Here is a 25,637-nt window from a genome sequence, read left to right on the forward strand (position 1 = left end):
GAGAGAACCTGAACGAACAGTAGAGGCACATCTACGACGCGATCAGTCCTATAGCGTACTAAGTGTTGGGTACTACTGCTGCAGCCACTTCCACTGAGTGGTTCGACGTAGAGTGCCAACGAGTGACTGATAAGTTGAATCGAGCCAGAAGTCATATATTGGCTGCAACTGTCAGAGCAGAGAGAGAGAGGAAGAGAGAGAGAGAGAGAGAGAGAGGGAGAGGGAGAGGGAGAGGGAGAGAGAGATGCCGAGATGCCAGAGCCGCAGAAAAGAGACTTCGCCGTCGTAAGAAACGCTAGAACTGGGAACGTTTTCTTGTGGAGGCGGAGAATTGCTTCGAGAGGCACAATACGAGAAACAGAATCAGGAACCACGGCGCGTCAACTCCTGTTATGTGCAACGAACAGGAGGGGGACCTGATTACCGAAAGGTCGAAGGTGGCCAGGCGTTGGAAACAACATTTCGATGCATTGCACAATGGGCAAAAACGAACTCGTAATTCCTAAAAATTAGCAGCCGCTTATTTGGAATATTACAAGATACCTATTTCTATGTAAAAAAATGCAGGAAATCGATTAGTGATGGTTTCATCCTGCGCAGACTGCGGAGTGTTCCGTTTTGCCCTATTTTCCCCAGAAATCATGATAAAAGCTAATTAAAAATATAAAATTCAGCCTTAAATACATAGTAAAACCTAATTAGTAATTTTTCAACAATGGTGTCTTTAGAGAAGTTATCAATATAATACAGCGCATCTTTTTAAACTATCCCGCTGGCGATGCCGATGGTGAACTTTTGAAAGTCGGGAGCGAACGGTTGTATTGTGATGCAATCCATCAGGTTACACTAAAGCTATGGACTAAAGAGGAATTACCTACTGACTGGTTGGAAGGTTTCATGTGCAAAAAGGGCCATCGACTCGAATGCAGCAATTATCGAGGCATTACTCTCCTCAATTCTGCATCCAAAATTTTCCCCCGCATCCTGTGTCTCAGACTGAGGTAGTTGCAGGAAACCTTTGTTGACGAATACCCGTGCGGTTTTCGAGAGTGACGCTCCACGATGGACAAAATGTTCACCTTGCGACAGATCCTCGATAAACTCCGGGAATTCAACTTGCAGACTTACCATTTGTTTAAAGACTTGAAGGCGGTGTACGATTCAGTTAAACGAGATGAGCTGTGGCAGATTATGCTTGAACATGATTTTCCAACAAAACTGATTAGGCTAATACGTATGCTACTCTTGATGGTTCTCAATCAAGCGTCAGGATAGCGGGTGAGACATTGGATTCGTTCGTGACGTTAGATGGTTTGAAGCATGGTGACAGACTATCGACATTTGTCATTCAACATTGCATTGGCAGGTGCTATACGAAGCACAGACGTGCAGAGGAGCGATTCCATCATCACAAAATCTCAAATGCTCCTGTGGTTCGCGGACAACATCGATATCAGCCGTAGTTGACCGTAGAGCTATGATAGAGGCGTATTCACAGGAGAAAGCTGTGAGGATAGGGCTTATCACAAATTCTACCAAAATAAAGTATATGGTAGAGAGCGTGGTAGCCCTTCGCTAGTTCTCCCGGTGGTACTCTACGAACACGAAGTGTGGACGTTGAAAGAGAGCGACCGACGAGCTTGGCGTATTTGCGCGTAAGATCCTGCGATCAACTCTTGGCGGCATATTAGACAAAAGAGTGTGGTGCAGGCGCAAGAATCATGAAATATATGAAGTATACAAAGATGCGGATATTGTGAAGCGACTAAAACACTGCAGTCGACAATGGGCTGGCCACGTAGCAAGGATGCCGGATGAGAGACCAGCGAAAAAATATTTAGCAGAAAACCTGCAAGAGCAATTGCTGTTTACGAGTTGGTTTAAGGCGATCCAAGCTGCATAAAGTAAGCACTCAAATGGTGTTTGACCAAGCGATGTTTAACCTACTTTAAGTTTTTCCAAACCCGCTTTCCTCCAAAGCTGATAAACAAGCTTAATAGCGGATTTTTCTGCTAAACAATCCGCTTCTTAAAAGCCATAAACATAGAACCGTTTTACGGTTGCTTAAAGGTGTTAAAGTGGCTTTATAAACCTGTAGACGCTTTCATTAGGCTCACAGCTTTCAAACTTCTTTAAAGCAGCTTAAGGGTGTTAAAGTAGTTTTACAAACTAATACCGTCATCCGGGGATACTTGCAACACAGGAGTTACTTGCAACACTTCGGCGCATCACGCCTTTGACAGCTCTAACGCGTTTGTTTGTCAACATAACCATTTGTACCCAATGCCATTTTAAAGAAGGGATGTTTACCTATTGTTTAGTTAAATTTAATCCATTACATAATTGTTTTGCTTGTTTTTATACGACTGGAAAGTAATTTCACTTTCAGAGTAGGAAAAATGGATGTGCAAAGTTGCGTCAGTTCATTGACATGAAATTATTTTATATCGTTTGGTTACTGTACACAATAAGTGCGTCATATAAGCTAACAAATAGCAACTTTGAGCTTTGTTTATATTTTGAACGTGGAGAAGAAACGATGAATTCGTGTTGTTACTTCCAATATGGCGCGGCTTGCAGCACTTGTAAAAAAGAAAATTATCGTAATGGACAGTATGTACCGTTCTGATTCAAACTTCGAACACTTAAGCCATGCTGAAACTTTCTTCAAAGTAAAATGCTCGAAAACATCTTTATTCTACCCCCATGAATGGTTCAATAGCATGGCAATTTATTTATTTTCATGGGAAAATTTCAAAAATGAGGATAAAATGTTATTTTATAATGAAAAACACTAAAAAACTGCTGTTCGGTTTTGATTCAAACTTCGAACACTTTCATGGTCGACATTCAAAGCTCGAATATTTCAGTCTCAGACATCGAATACTTGTATTACTTTGAAAAGTATTAATGTTTTTAGTGTCATTCAACTTAAATAAGTGAAATTACATCCTTTTTCTAAACACTGTCCTTTTAAATCCACCTAACAGTGTGATTTATATTTTTCACACAATAATTAGTTTCAATCCTTATTTCTGAAGTCAATTGCTAATATTTACGAACACCATAAACCACATCTAAAGGAAGTTTACTTTCTACAGCTTTATCAATGCAGACAATTAATTTTCCCGAAGGAAAACCCGAAAAAACCGGATATTATTCGTGGGTGTTCGAAGTTTGAATCACACCTCAAAACGTGATTCAAACTTCGAACACTATTTATTTATCTAATATCTTTGAAATAATGCATGAAATATTGTATTTTAACTATGCTTTAGTACATATATATCTTGCACTTACCTAATAATCGCGCAGTGGGAAGGTAAATGTTCTAAAATTGGTAAAATAATGCAAACGAAAAAAACAGCTACTTTTGCACGAAACGCTAAGAGTATGCGAACGAAGTTAACATCTGAGTTCTCACTTTTTTCCAACGCCTCCTGATTTCTTACAAAGAGTCCTACAGTTCAAGTCATACCTCACCGGATAGAGGACATTCTAACGAACACGGTGGTGTACAATAAGCATAATATTTTATCATATTAGCGATACTACGAGCATTTTATTCTGAAGTGTTCGAAGTTTGAGACTGTTCTAAGTTTGAATCAGAACGGTACACAGTAAGTTTGCATCTGTAGGATGTTATGTTGTCTACCGCCATCCCCAGAAAAATTAAAATTGTGAAAAATTCCACGTGCCTTGAAACGGTAATTTGGAGTTCGCCGACATGCTGCATTTTCACCGAATATCTTTGAAAAAGCGATAGACGAAATTGGGAAACAAAAAACGCCTCCAGTATCTCTTGTTTTACTACAAATACATTCAAAATATCTAAAAATAGTCATTTGCGGTTTGAAATCAGATATGAAATCATAAGAAATCAGAAAAGTGTTGCAAGTAACCCCGTTTAGTGGGTAACTTGCAACACCCCTATTTTCTGTTCATTCTACAGATTCATTTAGTTTATATTTTTTCTCATAATCATAAATCAAAAGTACTCACCACTATACAAGTTTTGGCTACTTACACTTGGACCTGAACGGTATACTTCGAAAGTTATACTAAGTCAAAGTTCAAAAGTGTTGCAAGTATCCCCGGATGACGGTACCAAGCTTTCATTCGGTTCACAGAACACATACTGTCAGATTATAGAGTTTCGCAATTCGACTGCTGACTGCAATTCGAATCGACATTATCGACTGCTTCAAGTGTAAAGATATTTTCAATGTCTGTTCTGCAGATGCAGATGGGGCGGATCATACGATGAGTGCCTATAGATCAGAAGATGGCGGTTCAAATCCTGAAAGATGACGACATGCAATTTTAATTAGCTTGCATATACGAATTCAAGTTATACAAAATTTAAAACATAGCATACGACGCCATAGCTAAATAAATACGACGCGTTCTATTCTTTTTTAAATTTAAAAATAGATCATTTTTTGGCTGCATAAAAGTTGATAAGACGTTGATTAAGCGACTGAAAAAGTATTGTAAAACTATTTCTCGTTCTAAAAATATAATTGGCAGCATCGCGCAAATTGGTTATTTAAAAACACGTAAAAACCTCTATTAAGCTCCATTGCAGCTTTGAAAGCAGCTACCCAAGTAACAATTCTAGGCTGATCAAACGTTTTTTAGCTGAATTTATTCAACATGTAGCTGAACTATGGTTTAGTATTAGAAATAAAAACCTTTTTTCAGCTCTTAAGCATCTAAGTCAAGCTTCGGGCTTGCTAATAACTGCTTTGAAGCTGTAATGTAGCTTAATAGAGGCTTTTGCGCGTTTTTAAATAACCAATTTGCGCAAAGCTGGAAACAATGCGCACAGAGGCGATATAACTGCTTAACAAGTGTTTTCCGCCTCGAATAAAATAGGTTGTATAAGTTCTCCAATTTCTGCTGAATAAGTATTGTACAGTTGTTTACATAAATTTTATTCGATGCATATTCAGCTATGGCTGAATAATTATGGCTGCCAAAATGTTTATTCAGCGCATAAATGTTTCTTGGGATAACCTTTCGTCGAACAGCCCAATTTCGGTAGCAGTTTTTGGGCCCAAAAGCGGGGTTCTGTTTATAAAAATAAATTTACTGCATTCTTCTTGCCAATCTAAAAACTGCGGATATATTATCATGAACAAAATTTTTGTTTCAAACAAAAAAAAAACTGCTTTTGAAATTTGCAGAATTGATGACGACTAATTTCACTTTAAGGTGGAATTCAAGTTCATTTGTAAAAATAATTAAAAATTTTGAAGGAAAAAAATCAGTTTAAATCGGTAAAATAAGTAAAATATGGGGAATTTGGTAATGTCTCCGTAACAAAGATTGACTCTAAACAACGAAATTATTGATTAAGTTGAAAACCATGACCTTCTTTCGCAGGGATATTCGAAGCAACCGATCGGATGGATTGTAAATGTCAACCACAATTTTATTACATAAATTATCGCTATGTTTGCCTATTGCCAATAAATAAAATGTGTACAATACTTGTTTTATTCTCTTCAGATTCTCATGCATTGCTATGCAAAACGGCTTACACTCAAACGAATACCAACACCGGCAAAAATATCAATCAAATTGAGATTTCTGCCCTACATTATCACTTCCATCCGGCGAGTGAATTCGCTTTTCCGTCTCTAGATATCACATTCCATGGAGCCGTAAAATTGTCTTATTTTAGTAATCTCATCAGAATCCGCTCCTTCGTCATACCTGCTGCTATCCAAATCAAAGCTGTTAAATCCGGTGCCGGAAATTGTTTCCCCATCGGCACTGACGACGACGCTACAGCCGGCGCCGACAAAGTTGCCATTTGTTTCCTCTTTGGCAGTGATGGACATTAACTGGTGCGTGCAGCCGCATGTGTTAAGGATGACGGTGGTTGTGCAGTCCGGGTTTCCCGCCCCGAGCTCCTCCTCTCCGTTCGAGATCTGTCCTGAGTCATCCTGTCGCTCGACTGCTGACGACTGGTCCTCTATCTCACGCACTACAACGATAGCTTTTCTTATAACTAACTGTTTATTGTCGGTTTGGTGAATGGTTGTCGGTTCTACCGAGATGCTTCCATTCGCCCGATGACTAGTCTTACTGTTACAACTGTTGGCAGTATAACTAACATTACACTTATTAGTGTTTAGCTTACATCTAAGGAAACCGTAACCATTTGGTAGCGAGACTGTTTCGTCAAGCTCTTCGATTTTGCAGGCTTTTAATGGGCTTGTTTCCAAAATACTGTTTCCGGTAACACTCTCTCGATTTTCGTCGTTAGAAGATCGTATTGATATCGTACTACTGTGTCTATGGTGTACCAATCGCTTTCTGCTATTATTTTCTGCAACCACCCGAATACTTCCACTGACGCTGCTTTCCTCTCTGGTCAGCCGTCTCTGACTGGAGCTATTGTGGGAGCTACTCAGATTCGTGGACGTCGTGTGGAAGGTTCCCTTTCGTACTCCTGACGACAATGTGTCTGACCGAACCAGTTTGCTGCAGCCCAACAGCTGCAGAAATCCATTGCGAAACTTCGAAGACATCAGATTGTACAGGATTGGATTGACGGCCGAGTTCATGTACAGCATAATCCTGCAAAAGTACAAGATGATGTAGAAACGCTCGATACCGATCGAAACGATCTTCTCGCTGGGCACAATGATGATCCACAATGTTAACGCTCTAAACGGCAACAAGCAGAAGAAGAAACTGACAACGACCGCCCCCAGCATGAAGGTAACCTGCTTCCGATACTTGATCATATTGTTCCGATTGCCGGTGGCGTTCGACATGATGATACCCGGATTGTCCATCAGGTTCTTGGCGATCACCGAGTACAGCACGACTAGAATGAAAAGGGGAAAAATGAAGAACACCACGATGCTCCCGACGAAGAAGCCCGCATGCCAGAAGTTCTCCACCGGCGTCAGACAGGATGCAACCAACTTCCCGTTGACGTACTCCACGTACTCGTACGATGAGATCATCAGAATCGGACTGTAAAAGGGGGAAAACAATATAGAAAACTCGGTTAGGAACCGGATGGTTAGTTGCTCTAGAATCGAATGAATAATCTGGTTTTTACTCAAACAGATTTTAAAATTATCCAGTCCAATTATTACAACTTTGAGAATTTCAGGGCTGAACTTTGTGTATTAATTAAGTGCAGGTGAACATTGAAAAAGTTTTTCTATAATTTTTAGTTTTGCGCTACCTACTAGCAATGATTGATTGAATAATTAGCTACAATCGATAAACTACTATTAACAATCTAGTTATTGAATGTGCATTATGACTACATACCACTACTGATCAGCAGGATAACTTCTAGAATACTAACAGCAGATTAGAATCCAAATATAGAGTAAGGTGCTGTAAGAAGAATGGGTGAGTATCTACAATGCTGCAAGAAAATGTTAAGATACAATGCATATACCACACATAAAAATATATACTGTTAAAAATATATGAAAAACAAAGGTGCTCACTTTTAGAATGGAACAAAAAGTAGAAGTTTAGAATAGAATAAAAAATGGAGGATATTACTGTCATGAATTTTAACTTTTACCTGTTTTGTTAGTAACAGTTATCATTTTTCTAGCACTTGATCCCGCGTTGAAACCTCTTCCGTTTCGAATCAACTATTCACTTGGAAAAGAGTGCTCATGTTTAGTTTTTCCTAAATTTTGTTAATCAGAGCTTTGTGTGTAAGCAAGTAAAATGACAGAACATGTAAACTAACTTTTTTATTATTGCTTTCGTTTTCCTAGTTATGGTTACCTACTGGAAAACATCCAGTTTTAGAACATGCACAAGTCATCACGACTAAATTGGATGCCCCCTCAGTTGATATCAGGTAAAATTATCCTATCTCTAACCTTTCTACCATCCCTCAAATCAGTCGGCGAGCTACACAGACCCCTTCAAAGGTCATCAGTTTTGCCATCACTGGGTTAGGATGTTCGATGCATCATTTACAGTAGTGTTAGATAAGTCAAATAAGTGCTACAGCTATACAGGTCGGACTCGATTATCCGGGTTAAAAAAAATTTAAATGGGTTTTTTGGAATGTGTTTACGTACGCCAAATCTCTAACTTTGAGAGATCTGACGTCATTGTAGGAAAGTATGCTGCTTACTAACGATTTCGTATGTTGATGACTTCCTTCATACTTTGCACCATGCGTTCCCACACGCCACCCGTGTGGGGCGTGGACAGGGCCAGCGCACTCATTAGCAATCTGTCATATTAGCAACTAGCTAGCATCAATTTGTATCATGGTCGGTGGAGTTGTTTGAGGGCGACGCTTACCTATGACAAATCGGCTTATTGTCATTATACGGGGCTGAGTCGACAATGGGGTCTATTCTGCAAGGCGAGTGACGTGAGGTCTATTCTGCGAGGCAAGCTGAATTTCGCGGCGCTGCCATTCACACTTACTTCGGTGTTCCGCAAATCGAGCCAAACGCCGCAAGAAAACCGTCTTGAAACGCCAATATTATTCGATTCGACTAACGCCGAACGCCGAAATACGAGTGGAAAAAAATTAAAATTTGTCGTGTCACGTCACTCGTCTCGCAGAATAAGGCTCAATGAGAAGGTAACGTCAAAATGGATCCCATTTCCTTCGTTTTCTTCCGGTGGCCCGAGGTAATTCATACTAGATCAATGGTCTTTGGTTTGTCCACCGCCGAAAGTAGTTGAGCAATGTTGTTTCGTTCGCGGGCGTCATTGATCACCGTCTCCCTACTAGGCACACTATTCCGGATTTATTACATGAAGAACTTATATTTATAGAATAGTGCGGGTAATGATCTATACAAACCTGGTGGGCGCTGTGTCGCAAGTGACAATGAATATCATCGAACTATTGGTGGAAGTAGACTAATTATCTACAGATTGACGAGGAATACTAACGACAAGAAATATTCTCAAATGGTTCTGTAACAACTATCTGTCGAACCTTCGACTACCACAGCAACTGAAACTTATCGGCGCGAATTTTTTATGGGAGGACCTAGGTGCCCCTAGTGTTCCCTATTTGTTCGAAGTTCGCCAAAAACAGTTAACGGCTGCTTTAATCCTATACCCATAGGTAAACAGTAAGAAAGTTCTCGTGTTTAACGACAATGGTTGGTTGATGTATTGCAGGCCTTCCTTACTTACTGCCACCAGCAGAGAGCCTGAAAGGAACTTTCCGAATCACGAATTCTTCTCCATTGTACTCGGTCCTGGGCTACTCGTAGCCAAATAGAAGAGTGTCTCGACACACGCAAGTCAGATTCAACCTGGACGAGCCAGCTAGCACGTTGGGCCCTCCTATTCCTGGTGCCGGCGGGGTTCTTGCTGAAGATCGTTCTTCTCGCTTCAATGTTCGCTCGCCGGATGACACTTTCAACAGCTGGATGACCTTCATGTAACCCTGTGTGCGATTCGAAATGACTCGGAAGTGCCACCAAAACACGCATGTAGCATATCATCCGCTCCAGGGTAGCTTTGATCAGCCGTGTCAGTTTATCCGGTAAACCGCACTCGTGCATTTACTGCTATAGTTGTTTGCGCTCGAAGCAGTAGTAGCACGAGTCCCCATAAAGCCCGCCTGATACTGCCCTACGAATTCTCTTGCTATTAGGGGTAGACTACGTAACAAAATCTGGAAAGTACCTTGTAGGCGACGTTTACTAGCATAATACTGCGGTAATTAAAGCAATCTAGCTGAACAAAGACAACAGCGTGCCGGCTTCCGATCTCGAAGAGATCCGGCGAGAAATAAAAGATCCGCCAAAAAGGACAGACTCCCGGTAGAGTTTTACAAAAATGGCCAAGAACCGCTAACAACGGCACTAAAATAGATAATTTCTAGGTTTTGGGATGAGCAGAAACTACCGGAGAAGTGGATGGAAGGTATAGTTTGTCCCATGTACTAAAAGGACGACCAGCTAGATGCTGTAATTAACGCGGTATCACGTTGGTCAACGCCGCCTACAAGGTCCTTACCCAGATTTTGTTGCGCCGTCTATCCCCAATTGCAAGAAAATTCGTAGGGCAGTATCAGGCGGGCTTTATGGGGTCCATGTTACCACGGATCAAATTTTTACTCTCCGACAAATCCTCCAGAAATGTCGAGAGTACGACGTGCCCACGACCCACGGCCAGCTACGGCCGATAATGCACCAGTACGGGTTTCCGGGCAAACTGACACGGCTGATCAAAGCTGCTCTGGAGCGAGTGATGTGCTACGTGCGCGTTTCGGGGACACTCTCAAGTCCTTTCGAATCGCGCAGAGGGGTGCGGCAAGGGGATGGACTGTCCTGTATGGTATTCAATATCGCTATCGAAGGTGTGATCCGACAAGCGGGCATCGAAACAAGAGGAACGCTCTTCGGCAAGAGTAGCCAATGCCTAGCCTTCGCAGGCAAGTTCGACACCATTACTAGAAACCTTGGGACGGCGGATGCAATCTACGCCAGACTAAAAACGGAGGCTCGGAGGATGCGTCGAAAACCAAATATATGGTAGAAAGAGTCTCCAGAGAAAGCAACGTTTGCCTCCCACGGACAGTGACTATTGACGGCGATGAACTGGAAGTGGTTGATGAGTTCGTACATTTGGGATCTCTGGTTACTGCCGACAATAATAAGAGTAAAGATATTCAACGAAACATTCAAGCTGGAAATCGAGCCTACTTTTTCCTTTGCAATACGCTTCGATTAAGGAGCATACGCTGCCGTACGAAGCTAATGATGTATTGAACGCTAATCAGACCGGTAGTCCTCTACGGACGTGAGACAGTCACTTTGCTTACGGAAGACATACATGTACTAGCCGTATTTGATCGAAAGGTGTTGCGGACTATTTTTAGCGGAGTACAAACGGAAATCGGAGAGTGGCGGAGGCGTATGATTCACGAGCTACATGCACTACTTGGAGAGATTCCCATCGTATACCTGGCGAAAGTTGGGAGACGACAGTGGGACGGCCACTTCGTCAGGATGCCGGACGACTGCGCAATGAAAACCGTTCTCTTCAAGAACCCCACCGGAACCAGGAATAGAGAGGCCCAACGTGCTAAATGGTTCAATCAGGTTGAAGCCGACTTGCGTGTGTCGAGACGCGCAACGAATTGGCGACGAGTGGCCCAGGACCAAGTACAATCGAGAGGAATTCTTGATACGGCAAGAACCACCCCGGCTCTCGGCTCCTATAGTGGTAAGTAGTAGCTGCCCATGCAATAATGTGAGTTTTATTGTACTCTTGTGGTGGTCTTCAAGACCAATTTTGGTCTTAAATACTCTCATAAGAACGTAATAAAACCCAAATTGCTACTTGGGTGATCACACTTTTTATAGATGCGACAAACGACTCTTTACATCCATTCCTCCGGGAAGTTTCTCCTCCTTCCAAGTTCTTGAAATTATCCAATGAAGTGCCGTTGCTTGCGGTTCTTGGCCATTTTTGTAGAAATCTGACGGAAGTTGGACCTTTCCGGCGGCTCTATTATTCTTCAGCTGATCGATTTCTTGCCAGATCTCTACGAGATTGGGAGCTGACACGCTGTTATCGTTTGTAGGTACTGCTAGGTTAACTTCCGTTGCATCTTCTTCTGTTATATCGCCGTTGAGATACTCATCTAAGAACTGCAGACACCTGTCGACCACCTCGCGCTCGTTTGTGATTAGGTTCTCTCCCTCGTCGCTTGCACATATCGGCTTTTGGGCTATAGCTCTTTTGAGTTTGGTGAACGTTTTCATAAAACATACGCGTCGCATCAGCCCGGAATAGTTGTTCTAGCAGGTCACTCGTAATTATTTTCCCCTGCGTCTCAGTAGTCGCAGATCGCCGTCGTCCTGGTCGAAACATCTCGCACGTTTGTCTTCGCTGTTGTTCGTGACAGTATGGCTGTTGAAGAGAACGGTTTTTGGCAACTTCACGGCGACTTCGGCCCAGCGCCATCTACCAAAATTCGTAAGAAATACACTGGAATCCTCTCCGATACTCCCATTTGTACTTCATTAAAGATCTTCCATTCGAGCATAACAAGTGTGCGTATATCCTCCGTGGGATCGTCACAGTTTCAAGTCCGTAAAAATTATGCGTCTTATATACACTGAGGAAGCCAGCAAGTCGTAGGCGAAATACGTATTTATCAAGAATAAAATATACATAGTAGAATTAAATTGGATAAGTTTTCTTTTTATTTAATTTCCAGGTCTTATAAAGGTTTTTGTCAGTATCATACGACCGCGTATGCTGCTTGATCGTAGCGTCTTGCGAAGGTTCATATGGGCTTCTGATTAAGGGGGCATAGTACTTTTTACACCATATTTTTGGCCTTATTTCAAATATTTTTTTCTCGATAACGCGGAAGGCGAATTGATTCGGGTTTTTTGCATTCTAAACATTGTGTTTTATACTAATATTTACAATTTTGTTTATACATGGGAACCTCTTCCCTCCTCCCTTACGGCTCCTTGAACATGATCATTCGAAAAAAACATGAATTGCGGTACCATGGATTGGCGCTCGGGGGCTTATCCGAAATGGAAAATTCTAAAACGACATGAAAGTACATTAAATTATCTCGTGTTTGACCCATCCTTTTTTTAAAATTCGAACGCATAACAAAATGGCGGACATTCAAACATAAAAGTAAGGATTTTAGTAGAAAAAATTTACTTTAAACATTTCTCAAAAATGCAAAAATTGCAATATCGAAAAAAGGATGGGTCAAACACTAGATAATTTTGTTGGATTTAAAACAAAAAAAGAATCATGAGAATTGCTCGAGCCGTTCTTGAGATATTTATGGTACCGACTTTGAAAACCTGGTTTCGAGAAAAACGGCATTGAAGTTTTTATGCGCTGTGCAATTGTTCCAGACATGCGCGGTACAAATGACTGTAACTTTGTCATTTTTTGGAATTCATCGAAACGGTTTCAAACACATATGCTAAAAATGTTAATCTTTTGATATAACCAATAAAAAAAAATTCGATTTTTTAGAATTGAAAAAGTACTATGCCCCCTTAACCTTCCTAATGCATTAGAAAAAAGTTACATATTATGCATTAAGGGTCGAAAACGACCCAAGTTTTGAAATCGCTCTCATTCATCCATTTTCAATCCGAATTTCGTTTTCTTTACCTCGTTTGAAAGCTATGGCCAAAAACTAGCACCCAAGGTATGTTGGGGAATATTTGTTGACTGATGGCCACTTCTGCGTCGGTTCCGGAACACCCACTACCAGGTCCCGGGGAACATTTTTATGTTTTGAGATAATTCATTTTGCGGCACATCAAATCACATTGGCTTGACAAAATAAGATTAATGGAAGTGCAATGGGAACATTTTGGACCCAAGCGGCCATTTCCTCATTGGTTCTGGAACATACGGTACCCGGTTTTTGAGGACAATTTTAAATTTTAGGATGATTTATCTTGCGACACGTCAAATTACATCAGCTTGATAACGTAAGACTATTGAAAGTATAATAAAGACAGTTTGAAGGCAAATGGCTACATCAGCATTGGTCCCGGAACATCCGGTACCCGGGTTTTGGGGCCATTTTTGTATTTTAGGATAACCCATCTTGCGACACATCAAATCACATCGGCTTGATTAAATAAGACTGATGAAAATAAAATAAGGTCATTTAGAAGCTAAATGGCCATTTTACCATCGGTTCCGGAACATTCGGTACCTGGTTCCGCGGGATATTTTTGGATTATGAAATAATTCATCTTGCGGCACATCAAATCACAACGCCTTGATCAAATAAAACAGTTCCAAGAGCTATGGGGACCATTTGAAGACAAATGGCCATTTCATCATCGGTTCCGGAACATCGGGTGCACGGTTTATGAGAACATTTTTGGATATGATAATTCATCATGCGCCACATCAAATCACATTGGCTTGATGAAATAACACTAATGGAAGTACAATGGAAAAATTTTGGTGCCAAAATTACCATTTCATCATCGGTTCCGGACTATCCGGTATCCGGGTTTTGGGGACATTTTTGGATTACAGAGTAATTCATATGCCCCGAGTTACCCCGTTTTACGGTTCATTATAAATACCGGGTACCGGATTATATGCGACTGACGCCCCATTATACTTCCATTGTTGTTATTTTATCAACGCGATGTGATTTGAGGTGCCTCATGGTGAATTATCTCAAAAGCCAAAAATGTCCCCCGAAACTGGTACCGGATGACCCAGTACCGATGGTAAAGTGGCCATTTAGCTTCTAAATGACATTGTTTTACTTCCATCAGTCTTATTTTATCAAGCCGATGTGATTTGATATGTCGCATTATGAGTTATCCTAAAATACAAAAATGTCCCCAAAAACCGGGTACCGGATGTTCCAGGACCGATGCTGATGTGGCCATTTGCCTTCAACATGTGTTTATTATACTTTCAATAGTCTTATGTTATCAATGTGATGAAATTTGACGTGCCGCAATAGAAATCATCCTAAAATTCAAAAATGGCCTCAAAAACCAGGTACCGGATGTTCCGTAACTGATGGGGAAGTGGCCATTCGGGTCCAAAATGTCCCCATTGTACTTCCACTAGTCTTATTTTATCAAGCCAATGTGATTTGATGTGCCGCAAAATGAATTATCTCAAAATATAAAAATGTTCCCCGGGACCTGGTAGGGGGTGTTCCGGAACCGACGCAGAAGTGGCCATCAGTCAACAAATATTCCCCAACATACCTTGGGTACTAGTTTTTGGCCATATCTTTAAAACGAGGTAAAGAAAACGAAATTCGGATTGAAAATGGATGAATGAGAGCAATTTCAAAACTTGGGTCGTTTTCGACCCTTAATGCATAATATGTAACTTTTTTTGCTGTGGCTCTTCTAGATGTCGCTGAAAGCTGAAACTCCTCCACAATGCTAATTTTTCAAAGTTAGGAAAAGTCAGAAAATTTCAAGTCTCTAGCTCGTACCGTTACTGAGTATCAAGCTTTGTAAGTATGCCGATGGGTCGAAAACGACCCCAATGCACTAGGAAGGTTAAGTGGGCCGCTGGATCTCATTCCAGTGATTCCAAATATATGAACTCCTCTGCCCTTTCTAGTTGGTTATCAGCCGTGAGAGGGGCACTTACGTCTACGTCGAGCCCCTACTTTCCATGTATTTAGTGTTTGACGCATTAACTTTTAGCATAGTCATCTAAGTCTCCACTTTCCGCCTACTGTAGATTACCTTCGTCGTCAAAGAGTTTTGACCTTTAATGAGGTCAAACATATAATTAATTTTTTGAACGGTAGATTTTACAATCGACGGAGGGCACGGTAGAAGAAAGTAATAAAACAAAGGTGTTAATAGTGTCCAAACAGACTGGGACAAAGCCTGAAGTGCAACAGCGTAAAATTAACTAGCGGAGGGTCAATGAAACAATGCTTAAAAAAGCGTATACCGTTCCTCTTTATCCAAGCTGGAGGAATTGTAGCTTGGTTCGTTCGGTGGGTCCCCCAGCTGCTCCGGCAAGTGTCGTGATTAACCACCACGCGGCATGAAGACTTTCCGGAGCGACTGTCGGCAATGCACTGCTGGTCTCTATTGCACTGACCGGGTAGATAACAGACTATCTTCTCGGCGGTGGAAACGTAGAGCAGTCATACAAAAATAATATCGTCGCAGGGGAAGTCTGTGATACTTATACGGAATGATAGAATTGACAGAATAAAACAAAACTAGGCATTAGACTACCTAATAAAACGGCCGGCAGTAGTTTAGTGAGTCAAACATTTGAGTACCAACCGAAAGAGCGTGGTTGCGAGCCCCACCTGCCATTTCATAACCCAATATATTTTTGCTCTATATTGAAGTTTTTCAGTTCATCCAATTAATCATTCTTCGCATCAGAAACTCTCTGTCCAAAACCGGTATGACTTTTGCATGCATTTGTCCGACTTCGTGCGTCGAACTCTTACTGGGTTCAGGTATCTTCGTCAGCAGAACACACCTATATAATAACCTTTACTAGTTGCTCATTCGACCATTGTCGCTTTATTTTTTATCCAGACGTTTAGCACAATTTCTTGAAATGTCACTGAGGAACATTTACAATCTGTTAAAACAATGATATTTTTATAAAGATTCCAATGGTGTGGTGTTTGTTCATTACACGCGACTTTCCCTTGCAGTTTTGGCCTAGTGAGAAACATTTTGCTCTAGTTTTATTGATATAAGGAAGTGTAAAGTCAATATGCGCTGGACTGATATTAATTTTTTCTCATCAGAAGCAGACATTTTATATGAATCCTGTTTGGTGTTTGGTGTTTGGAGTTGAATCCGGTTTGGTGTTTGTTCACGGTCCATGTATGTTTCTTGCAGTGTTGGTCAAATAAAATAGACCGAAAAAATAGAGTAAAATGTCTTTTATTTCCACAATCATCCACCCTGCAATCGAGTTGTACATGAAAATAGCTTTTCAGGAAAAAAACAATAGATTTGATCCTAGCGGACTCCAAAAATATTGAATTGCACATCTTTGTATACTCAGAAAAAAAGAGTAAAGCGCCTTTCATCTAGCGAAACCTGCCAAAAATAGATGCGTGCTGGGAACAAAAATTATACCGTTGTAAATTTTATTACAATATATTTCTTTTGACATCAATGGATTGGATCTCATTTGGGGCGATCCAACCACTGGTTGAAAGCCCCTTTTCAGAAAGTTGGAAATTAATATATTTAAAATAAATTGGATCTAACCCAGCGTTTGGTAAAGTGAAGTTACATAAAATAGGGATTTTTGGCCTATATGTCGAAGTTTTCTAGTTTATCTAATTTTATCATTTTTGCACCAAGCACTTCATCACTTTCCACAAAAAGAGTTTACGTTTTGACCGCGTACAGAGTCAACTACAAGTAAAAAAAAAACACACCCGATGGGGATAAAAGCACTATGCTTACCGGAGAGACATCCGGCAACAGACTGCCTGTTTCTATCCTACAGAGGGAGTGTGTAGTGCGTGCGTGGAATGATTGAATTGGGAGAATAAAACTAGGCATTAGAATACCTAAGAATACGACAATAGTTTTGTCAGTAAAATATTTGGTCGGCAACCGAAAATGCGTGGGTGCGAGTCCCACCTGCCATTGTACAATTCAATACAATTTTGGCCTACATATCGAAATTTTCTAGTTCATCCAATTTCCAATCCGTTCTTTGCACCAGACACTTTCTCACTTTCCAAAAAAAAAGATAGAACAGGTCGTTTGAATTTTGCTGAATCAAAATAAGATACGGCGAGTCAAAATAAAATTAACGGCGCTGAATCGAAAATCAGCGAGAAACGCCTTCTAACCAAAAACACATTCACGAAATTATGTTGTAATTTTTCCCCATGCGACTTGAATATAAATCCGGAGTGATTCGCAATAGGGGCTCAACTGACAAATTGTAAACAAATCGTTTTATTACACCATCAGCCTTAAAAAGACTGATGATATTCTTGGCAAGAATCCTTTCTTCTGTTTTAATCGTTAGAATTATTTAAACAAGTTTTTAGTGATGGGCGATAGAAGTGTTTAATCAAAACAAAGGACAATTTGCAGTTTAGCCCCTCGCATTGTTATGAAGTGACAGGCTTATTTGCAAATCTTTTTGTAAACAGGCGATAGTAAAGAGCGAAACTGCGTTGTTTTCAAAACACAGGCGCATTGTAAACAGGCGAAACTAAATAAAAAAATCAAAACAAGGCGAAACAGGGCTGGGCGAATCTCATTGTCAAAATGCGTTGAGGCTCATTCCAAGGGGTTCAACTATAAAACTTAGATTTAGTGCTTGAATGCACAAATTTTATGCAGTATTGTTGTGAAATTATAAGATTGATTTATTCTACACCAATTTATGTCTTTAAACTTGATTTTTGTAACTTTCATTTAAATTATGACTATAAAATGTACTGGCAAATTATCACAGTGATATTTCTCATTGTTCACACTTTGTTAGTTGCGCCCTTATCGCGAATCACTCCGGAAATATCGATTTGTACGTCCCTCAACGGAGAGTGCAACCTTGTAGCAGCTAAAAAAAGGTGTAAATGTCAATTTCACGATCAATCTCGCAAAGATTTATTTCGTCAATAAAACAATGAATGGAAATCCAAAAATTTCCCAATCGATTGTTGTCTGAGTTAGATGCATACAACACGTGGTTCAGAGCTTTCTCCCGCTCTTTTTTTCTCTCGCGATTTCTGACAAAAACTTGCTACTATGCGACATGACTGAATTACATAGCGCAACATAGAGCTTGTTGCACGACACATCAACTGTTGCGACGGACGTGCCTTTGTAACTGAAAAGCAAAATATGCTCAACGAGCAACCGTTGAAACGACATTGTGTCGAAGCACTTTTCAGGTCCGAGCTTTACCAACCGCCCGCGGTAGCAATCATGTTCGGGCCCTAGTGGGTGGTTACGGCGATAATGCAAAATGCTTTACAATTAATTGGGTGGAACTAAGCGCTACTGAACGCAATGCACGGCAGGCTGTTGGATAATGTTCCGCTGCATTGTGTCGGGGGAAGAGCAGAAAATTCCTAAAACTGATGTATTGAAACTGCTTGTTCTTATCTAGATTGTTTTCCATATCCTGATGTGTAATCATAAATTAAAATGCATGATTTACACGACGAAGCAAATATTTGATATTAAAACTTGAAATTTGACCTCGTAATAGATGATAACATATGTACATATATGAAAAAAGTTCCATTATATTTGGTATCATGACGCTCGATATTGCTTGCCTCCGAGCCCGAGCGTAGAACGTTGCCTGTCTGCCATCAGATGCATGCGCCGGGTCTTTTCTAGCGGCAGCTCTTGAATTGCGAACGATAAAAGCCAACTGATGCTAATGTCGCTATCCTAGTCGTAGCTGCTTACTGGCCTTAGATGCGTTGTGAATGAAATTGCGAGCGGGTGATTTACAACTTTCTCACGCCGCGCCGGTGCAACGAGAGCGCGGCATCAGCGGTTCCTGTGTATTACTGAACCCGTTTGCTAGAGTCGAATGCGGTTGAATTGGACGATAAGTGCGAGGATTAGTGTTGGCTTCGAGGGTAATTTATAGGCAATGAACGCATCGCATCCTTGATGGATTAAAGAGCCGGCAATTTCGTTGTCTCCGGTATTCTACGACCGTCTGCTAGGGCTTACATGACCCGTACCAGTATGGTGTGTGAAACGGTCAATCTAGTTTTTAATGAACTTCTCACTTATGCTTTTGGATATCTCTTAAAATCCTCATGTTTGTGTTTGGTTGATAGTTAAAAATCGTGGACAGTTCAGCAGTTAAATTTTTAAAATAAAAATTAATCTAAAAAAAGGAAATAATCCGAAATGCAATTGAAACCCAGTTTGATGACTGAATTTGAGAATATATTATATGCAAATTGTTTAACAATAAGGGTAAAATGAAGTGATTCGTGAAATTTAATAAATAATTAATTTACATGTAGGTTTAAATGCCAGGATGTAGTCCACCAGTCGTTGTTTATAAAATCATAAAGTATCATAAAGTATTTCTTTTGCAACCGCACTCCCAACCATGATAGTTGTACTTTTTCCCTGTCGCTATCTTTGGGTGATTGAATATTTGCTTCCAAAACAAATAATTGTTTACCAAAAAAAATTTGGCTATCTGCTCTATCCACGAAATCTTTTCTTTTGTATAGGCTCCGAAGCACTAAGAATATTACATTTTTTTCAACTTCTTTTCTTATAACGCATGTCTTATCTGTAGAGCCATCGAAGTGATTCTCCACTAACGTTCATGCTTCGTGCCATATTTTCCGAGCAGAGTTGACAGGATTTCTGCCAAGCTGATCACGTACAATATTTTCGCTTCCTTTCTGTTCGTATAGTGCAAGTGGTGTTCCATAGCAAAGGATAAGGAAAAACGGAAAATCTATTTAAAGCAACCTTCAACGATTCTGGTGGATATTTACATACCTATTCAATACGGTTGCACCTATTGCTTCAAACTATCAGTTCACCGTTCCAAATCGTTCATTTTTTCTGCTTGAATTAGATAAATTGAAATGTGTCATTCCATTTCGAGTCATCTAAAACTTGTAGTATTATTATAATATTATTTTTTAGCCCTGAGGTTATTCTGACGCATGATTTTGACCCATCCAGCGTCGCACGAATCAGCGTAATTATTTTTGTCGGAAAACCATGCTCTAGTATTATCTGCCACAACTCATTTCGTTTGATTGAATAGTACTTCGCTTTAAAGTCAACAAACAGATGTTAAGTCTACAAACTCTACTCTCAGAGCTTGTCTAGTAACTGACGCACGGTAACGCCGTCGCCAACGAAAGACTCTTCTAACCTTTGTCATTTAAAAAAAAAATAGGGCAAATAAGAGGATAGATAGGATTACGTGTGCCACACTAATATTCCAATCGTATAATTTCTTACTTTACTAAATAATTTAAGTGAAGTAACACAAGAAGGAGAACATAGTGAGCCTTCAAAATCCCTTCAAAAAGTTAAATGGATTTTTTTAGTTTTCAGATGTTGTTCATACATAGATAGAGCCAAAGTGTCTTGGGCAAAGATTTTTCAGTTTCTACAGGTATACAGTTTCTACAGGTATCTACAGTTTATTTTCTACAGGTTTGCTGAAAAAGCCATATTGTTTTATCAAATCGTTGAAAAAATAAAATTTATATTTCCTTTTTAGGCGGATTAATCAAAAATTCATTCATGCCAAAAGTTGCTCTTGATGACATACAACAACTTTGCTTTAGAAAAATAACATTTTATTTACGTTTGTCCTCCTTAAAACGTCAGGTTCGCGTTTTTCGCTCTTTAAACCAGTGTGCACTTGCCACATTTACCGGGGCAATAATATATCTAATGGCCGAATCACAAAAGACCGAAACACGAATGGCCGAACGGTTTTTTTGTATGCCAGAAGGGCATTGGGTTAAAAGGGCACTGCGACAGTCTTAATGATCCGCTTTTGCGGCAGGCCCCGATTGCTTTACACAGTTTACGAACCGCTCATACCCATTGATGGAATTGAGCAGGATAGTTGTAATCCTGTGCGCCAATTCGGTACTACATGGTTCATAAAGCCAATGACCGTTTTGGGATTTAGTCCCCATACCTGATATGGAGTAAGAAGGAGACTCCTTAAGAAGTTGTGCCTTGATAATGCAAGAGCTTCGCAATAGCAGAGCAGATGCGCTGAACTTTCTGGTTCAGTATAACAAAAGCGGCAGGTGTCGGAAGATACCTTGCCGATATTCTTTAAATGATAAAGAGCGGGGCTGTGTCCTGTTAGGAGTCCCGTGATTGTGCGTAGTTCACTACGAGTTAAATGCAATAGTTTTTTAGCTACTGCAGGGTTTGGGTAGATAAAATGTTTAGCTTCTCTGTTTAGCGGATGTGGAGGTGCCCAGAAATGGTTCAGGACCTGCTAGGTTATCAACAAATTCATTGCCCTCGATTCCGCAGTGACCGGGCACCCAAAGTAATAAAACTTTGTTTTGGCAGGAGAGGTCACTCAATGATGTGTTGCACTCACAAACTAAATTGGACACGCACTTGGCGGACTTGAGTGCCAGTGCTGCTTGGCTGTCCGTGAAGCTACCAATTTTCGCATGTCTGTACTTTCGCTTCAAGCATATTGTTGCACAGATGTATATTGCATATAGTTCTGGTTGAAAAACGGTGGGCCACTTTCCTAATGAGATAGTTTCCCTGATGCCGGGTCCGTAGACTCCGGAGCCTGTGCAAGCCCCTATATTTAAACTATCTGTAAAAAAGCAAATAGTTCCAGATGGAAGATCGGGCCCTCCATTATTCCACATTGAGCTATCTGTTTCAATCACCTCATATGGAACATCCATATTGGGCTTGGCTTCCATGCAGTCAGAGACTGAAGTTACTAAGGGTATCAGATTGAACTCCCGAAGTATGCGAAGATGGCCGATTTGGTCACCACGAGTATAGTTTTACTCCTTTCCGACCGTAGTGCGCCGAGCTCTGCTTCCTTCTTCACATGAAGATGCAAAGGCAGTAAGCATAGCATTGCCTCCATGGCAGCAGTAGGTGTTGTACGCATGGCACTGGTAACTGTAAGACAGGCCAGACGCTGAACTTTGTTTAGTTTGGCTTGGGCTGTCACCTCATTCACCTTTGGCCACCATACGACTGCAGCATAGGTTATCCTAGGCCGTGCAATAGTAGTATATGACCAAAAGGCTAGTTGAGAAGTTGCTTTCTTAACGGCATAACCTAGGTGGGCAGCCCAGTTCAGTATTTTATCGAGAATTATTCCGAGGTGTTTACCTTCATTACTGAAGCCCAGTCTGAAACCATTCAGTATAAAGGGAGTAATGGTATGTTTCCTTCGCCTAGTGAATGGTATAACGACTGTCCCTCTTGTGAGCACCATAACATGGTGGTGTATAGAGCTCCTTACAAGCGTCTTGACAATACTGAGTCAAACTTTCCTCTGACGATAAGTACAACGTCGTCGACGTAAGCAATGGTCTCATAACCAAGCTGTGATAGCTTGTGAAGGAGTGCGTCGGCCAACAGTGACCAGTGCAGGGGGAGATAACTCCTCCTTGTGGACATCCTTTGATCACAGAAATCGTGACTAATGTATCTTCCAATGATGCTGTAATTTCTCTGCTCGAGAGCACAGCTTGAATCCAGCTCATTGTAGTGTGGTCGATTCTCTTTTGACAGAGAGCCGTATTAATTGACGCGAAGGACGTATTATCGAAAGCGCCTTTAATATCAAGAAAAGCACAAAGTGCTTGCTTGCCTAGAAGGACCCTATGAAGGTATGTGCCTTCGGCAAGTCCTTCGTGTCGTAGGCCCGTAGTTGTGCCCCTTCCCACGAGACGATGGTAGATGCCGTTTGCACCAGCCATTTGGCCGTGTTCTGGTCAGAGCAAGCCAGTGTCAAGTAGCCGTTCTTGAACTGGCAGCTTCTAAACTTTGGCCTAATGTCTTGAGTCTTCTGGTCAGCAATGTGATCCAGAAGAACGACGCGGACAGTTTGAAGCTGAGTGTGCGTAGTGAGCAGGGAAACGAGATAATCATCCACTATTTTCCTGTACGTGCACCCCGAGGGTGGTTTTGGTGCCGAAGGACCCGCGCAGGCTCGGCTGCGTGGTTTCTTTTTAGTGGGACCTTTGTTGCTGATATTCGGGGACGCCGTATCAGCAGATCGTTGCCTTTTGGTAACGACCAGGTCCCGCTGGGCAGGTTGGTTGGCCGGCAGAAGGCCGAGTTCCTTCGCTTCCTCCTTTGAGTAGCCCTTGCTACGATACCACTTCTGCCGTCGCCATTGCGCATTAAAGAGATGCTTGGCCACATCTCCGGAAGCCTCAGGTTGCCTCTTGACTTCAGGCAGCGTCGTTGGATCGGGAAGGTTATCCGCGTCACTCTCCGCGTTCCCTGTTGGTGAGTTTAGGATCAGGGATGAAGCCGAGAGTCCTCCTTCCAGTGACATGCTGTCGAGGTGAAAGTGCTCTTCCCTCCCTGTGTCCATCACTCCACCAGTATCGACCGTGCCGATTGGTCTCCGCACTTCCGGTCTACCGGCGTGCGCCACCTCTACACCTACTCCGGTATTTATCACCAACTCTTGGGGGTCGTTGGTTACCCCTTCAATTGTTTTTGTAAGGTTTTCCATGTCGATGGTTGAACTTTGCTGGTGAGAAAATCAACTGTCCTTTATCAGCTTGGAACAGAGGGAGTTATTTACTGCACAGGGTGCTCTGGTACCATGCAGGCTCCGTTCGACCTTGGGAAACCCCCAGAAGCATTCATCCCTAGGCACGGGTCGCATTACACCGAGGACTGGTGTCCTCTTCCGCTTTTTGCTCAAAATATAGCATGCTTCTGGACTACTTGCTACATTGAGAGCTTTGAGGAAGCTTTAAGACGTCGGTTTTTAAAAGGGAATCAAGTATCCTTTAAAACCGTTTATAGGGCGAATGACACCTATTGATAATGCAGTTTCATGGGTGTTTCTTCAAGTCTTCTTCAATTATATTGTAACTGAACTGTTAATCAAATGAGTCAAAGGAGTCGAGGAAATCCATTATTCTCTCGAGAAAACCCATCATTAAACCTAATAGAATCTGCAATGCTCTGATAAAACTACTATAATAAATAAATAAAACCAGTTTGCTGTTGGTTGGTAAACGGCTGAATAATGCGTACCGTCGGTGCCTTGTGCACGTGTAGGCATAAAATAGACCCTACAGTGGTTCATAGCCTCTTATTCAGCAACTCCTATTCCTACCGCCTCGTGGTACCAGCCGGGATACGAGAAACTTTGGTGGAGATCGGGTAACCAACCCCGGTGGTAGCCAAGGTCGTATGCTGACAGGAAAGGAGGGCTCTTTCGAGCTTCGTTGGTTAGACGGATACGATAGGCAGGGCATGTTGCAAGAATGCAGGATAACTACCCTGCAAAGATGGTGTTCGCCTCAAATCCGGTAGGAACAAGACGACCAGGAGCGCAGCAAGCAAGATGGTTAGACCAGGTGGAGCGAGATCTGGCGGAGAGTACTCGGTGTCCGAGGAATTGGAGAGCGGTAGCCCTCAACCGAGTTACATGGAGAAATTTTGTTCAACAGGCTTTGTCTTAGGACGTTATTATTTTCCATGCAAAAATCAACGAAAAAAGGCAACAACGAGAGAAAAATTTTTGGGCCGATTTTCGGAAATTCGGTTGTTCGAATTTCCATTTCTGTTTCGTGCTAGAAGCATTAACTCAACTCGAACACTCATTTTCGAGTTTTTCAGGCTGAAGAACCCACAGAGAATTGATTTTATGAAAAAAAAAAATTACCTTATATCCTACAAATTTTTTTTGCCCCCCGATTTTTCAAGCCAATTTCCAAGCTGGGGGGTGGGCGATACAAAAACTTTTGAAATTATTTGCTATGGCCTAACTCATGATGTCTATGATATAACCAATGTAATACTTCTTACTGTGATAGCATACTTTCCCAATATTGTAAGTTTCAATCGTGTATTCATAACACCCGTACTGAATTCAGTGACTAAATCTTACAAAAAAAGTTTTACAGGCGCAATGAATTTTTCTTCGAGAAATGATTCATGAAATGCAATCATCGAGACAAATTTTGAAAATGTTTGAAGTGTGTTGTGCTGCACACGAAGACTATAGAAAAATCCCCTCCAGTAAGGTGTTTGGGAAGGCTAAGTGAAATACTAGAAAAGCGCTATTTGTAAAGGTCGGGCCACCATAGAAAAGCGCTATTTGTAAAGGTCGGGTCGGGTCATGGTTGGGCCACCATAATTTTAAGCGCAGAAGCGCAATAATCGCTAGAGAAAGTCAGTCGCGTAAAATGTTATGAAATAAAGTAAAATTAATACGATAAAAACCTTGATTTTTGTTGTTTTTATTTTTCTTTGTAGTTGTACATTTCGGAAAAGGCGATTGTAGCAATATTGATTTTACAAGATCGCCAAAATTTCGCAAAAATGCAATTAAAAATAGGGTATTTGTACCTATATGAACCGTGGTTCATGGAATTCATTCTTTTCATGTCTCTATATAGAATTTCAATACGTATGTCTTAGATTTTCTGCGGAGGCCCA

The 25,637-nt window shown here is 41.2% G+C and overlaps 1 protein-coding gene across 1 annotated transcript in view; it reads right to left on the bottom strand.

Annotated features, from left to right (window-relative positions):
- Positions 1-5,645: 5,645 nt before the first annotated feature.
- The window catches only part of LOC128745548 (thyrotropin-releasing hormone receptor), a 109,239-nt gene continuing 89,247 nt past the window's right edge, over positions 5,646-25,637 (bottom strand). Inside the window, exon 4 of the mRNA XM_053842622.1 lies at positions 5,646-6,996. Coding sequence (XP_053698597.1) covers positions 5,646-6,996 — 1,351 coding nt within the window. The remainder of the gene's footprint in view (positions 6,997-25,637) is intronic.

The sequence above is a fragment of the Sabethes cyaneus genome, chromosome 1 (genome assembly GCF_943734655.1).
Source record: "Sabethes cyaneus chromosome 1, idSabCyanKW18_F2, whole genome shotgun sequence".
Lineage (NCBI taxonomy): Eukaryota > Metazoa > Arthropoda > Insecta > Diptera > Culicidae > Sabethes > Sabethes cyaneus.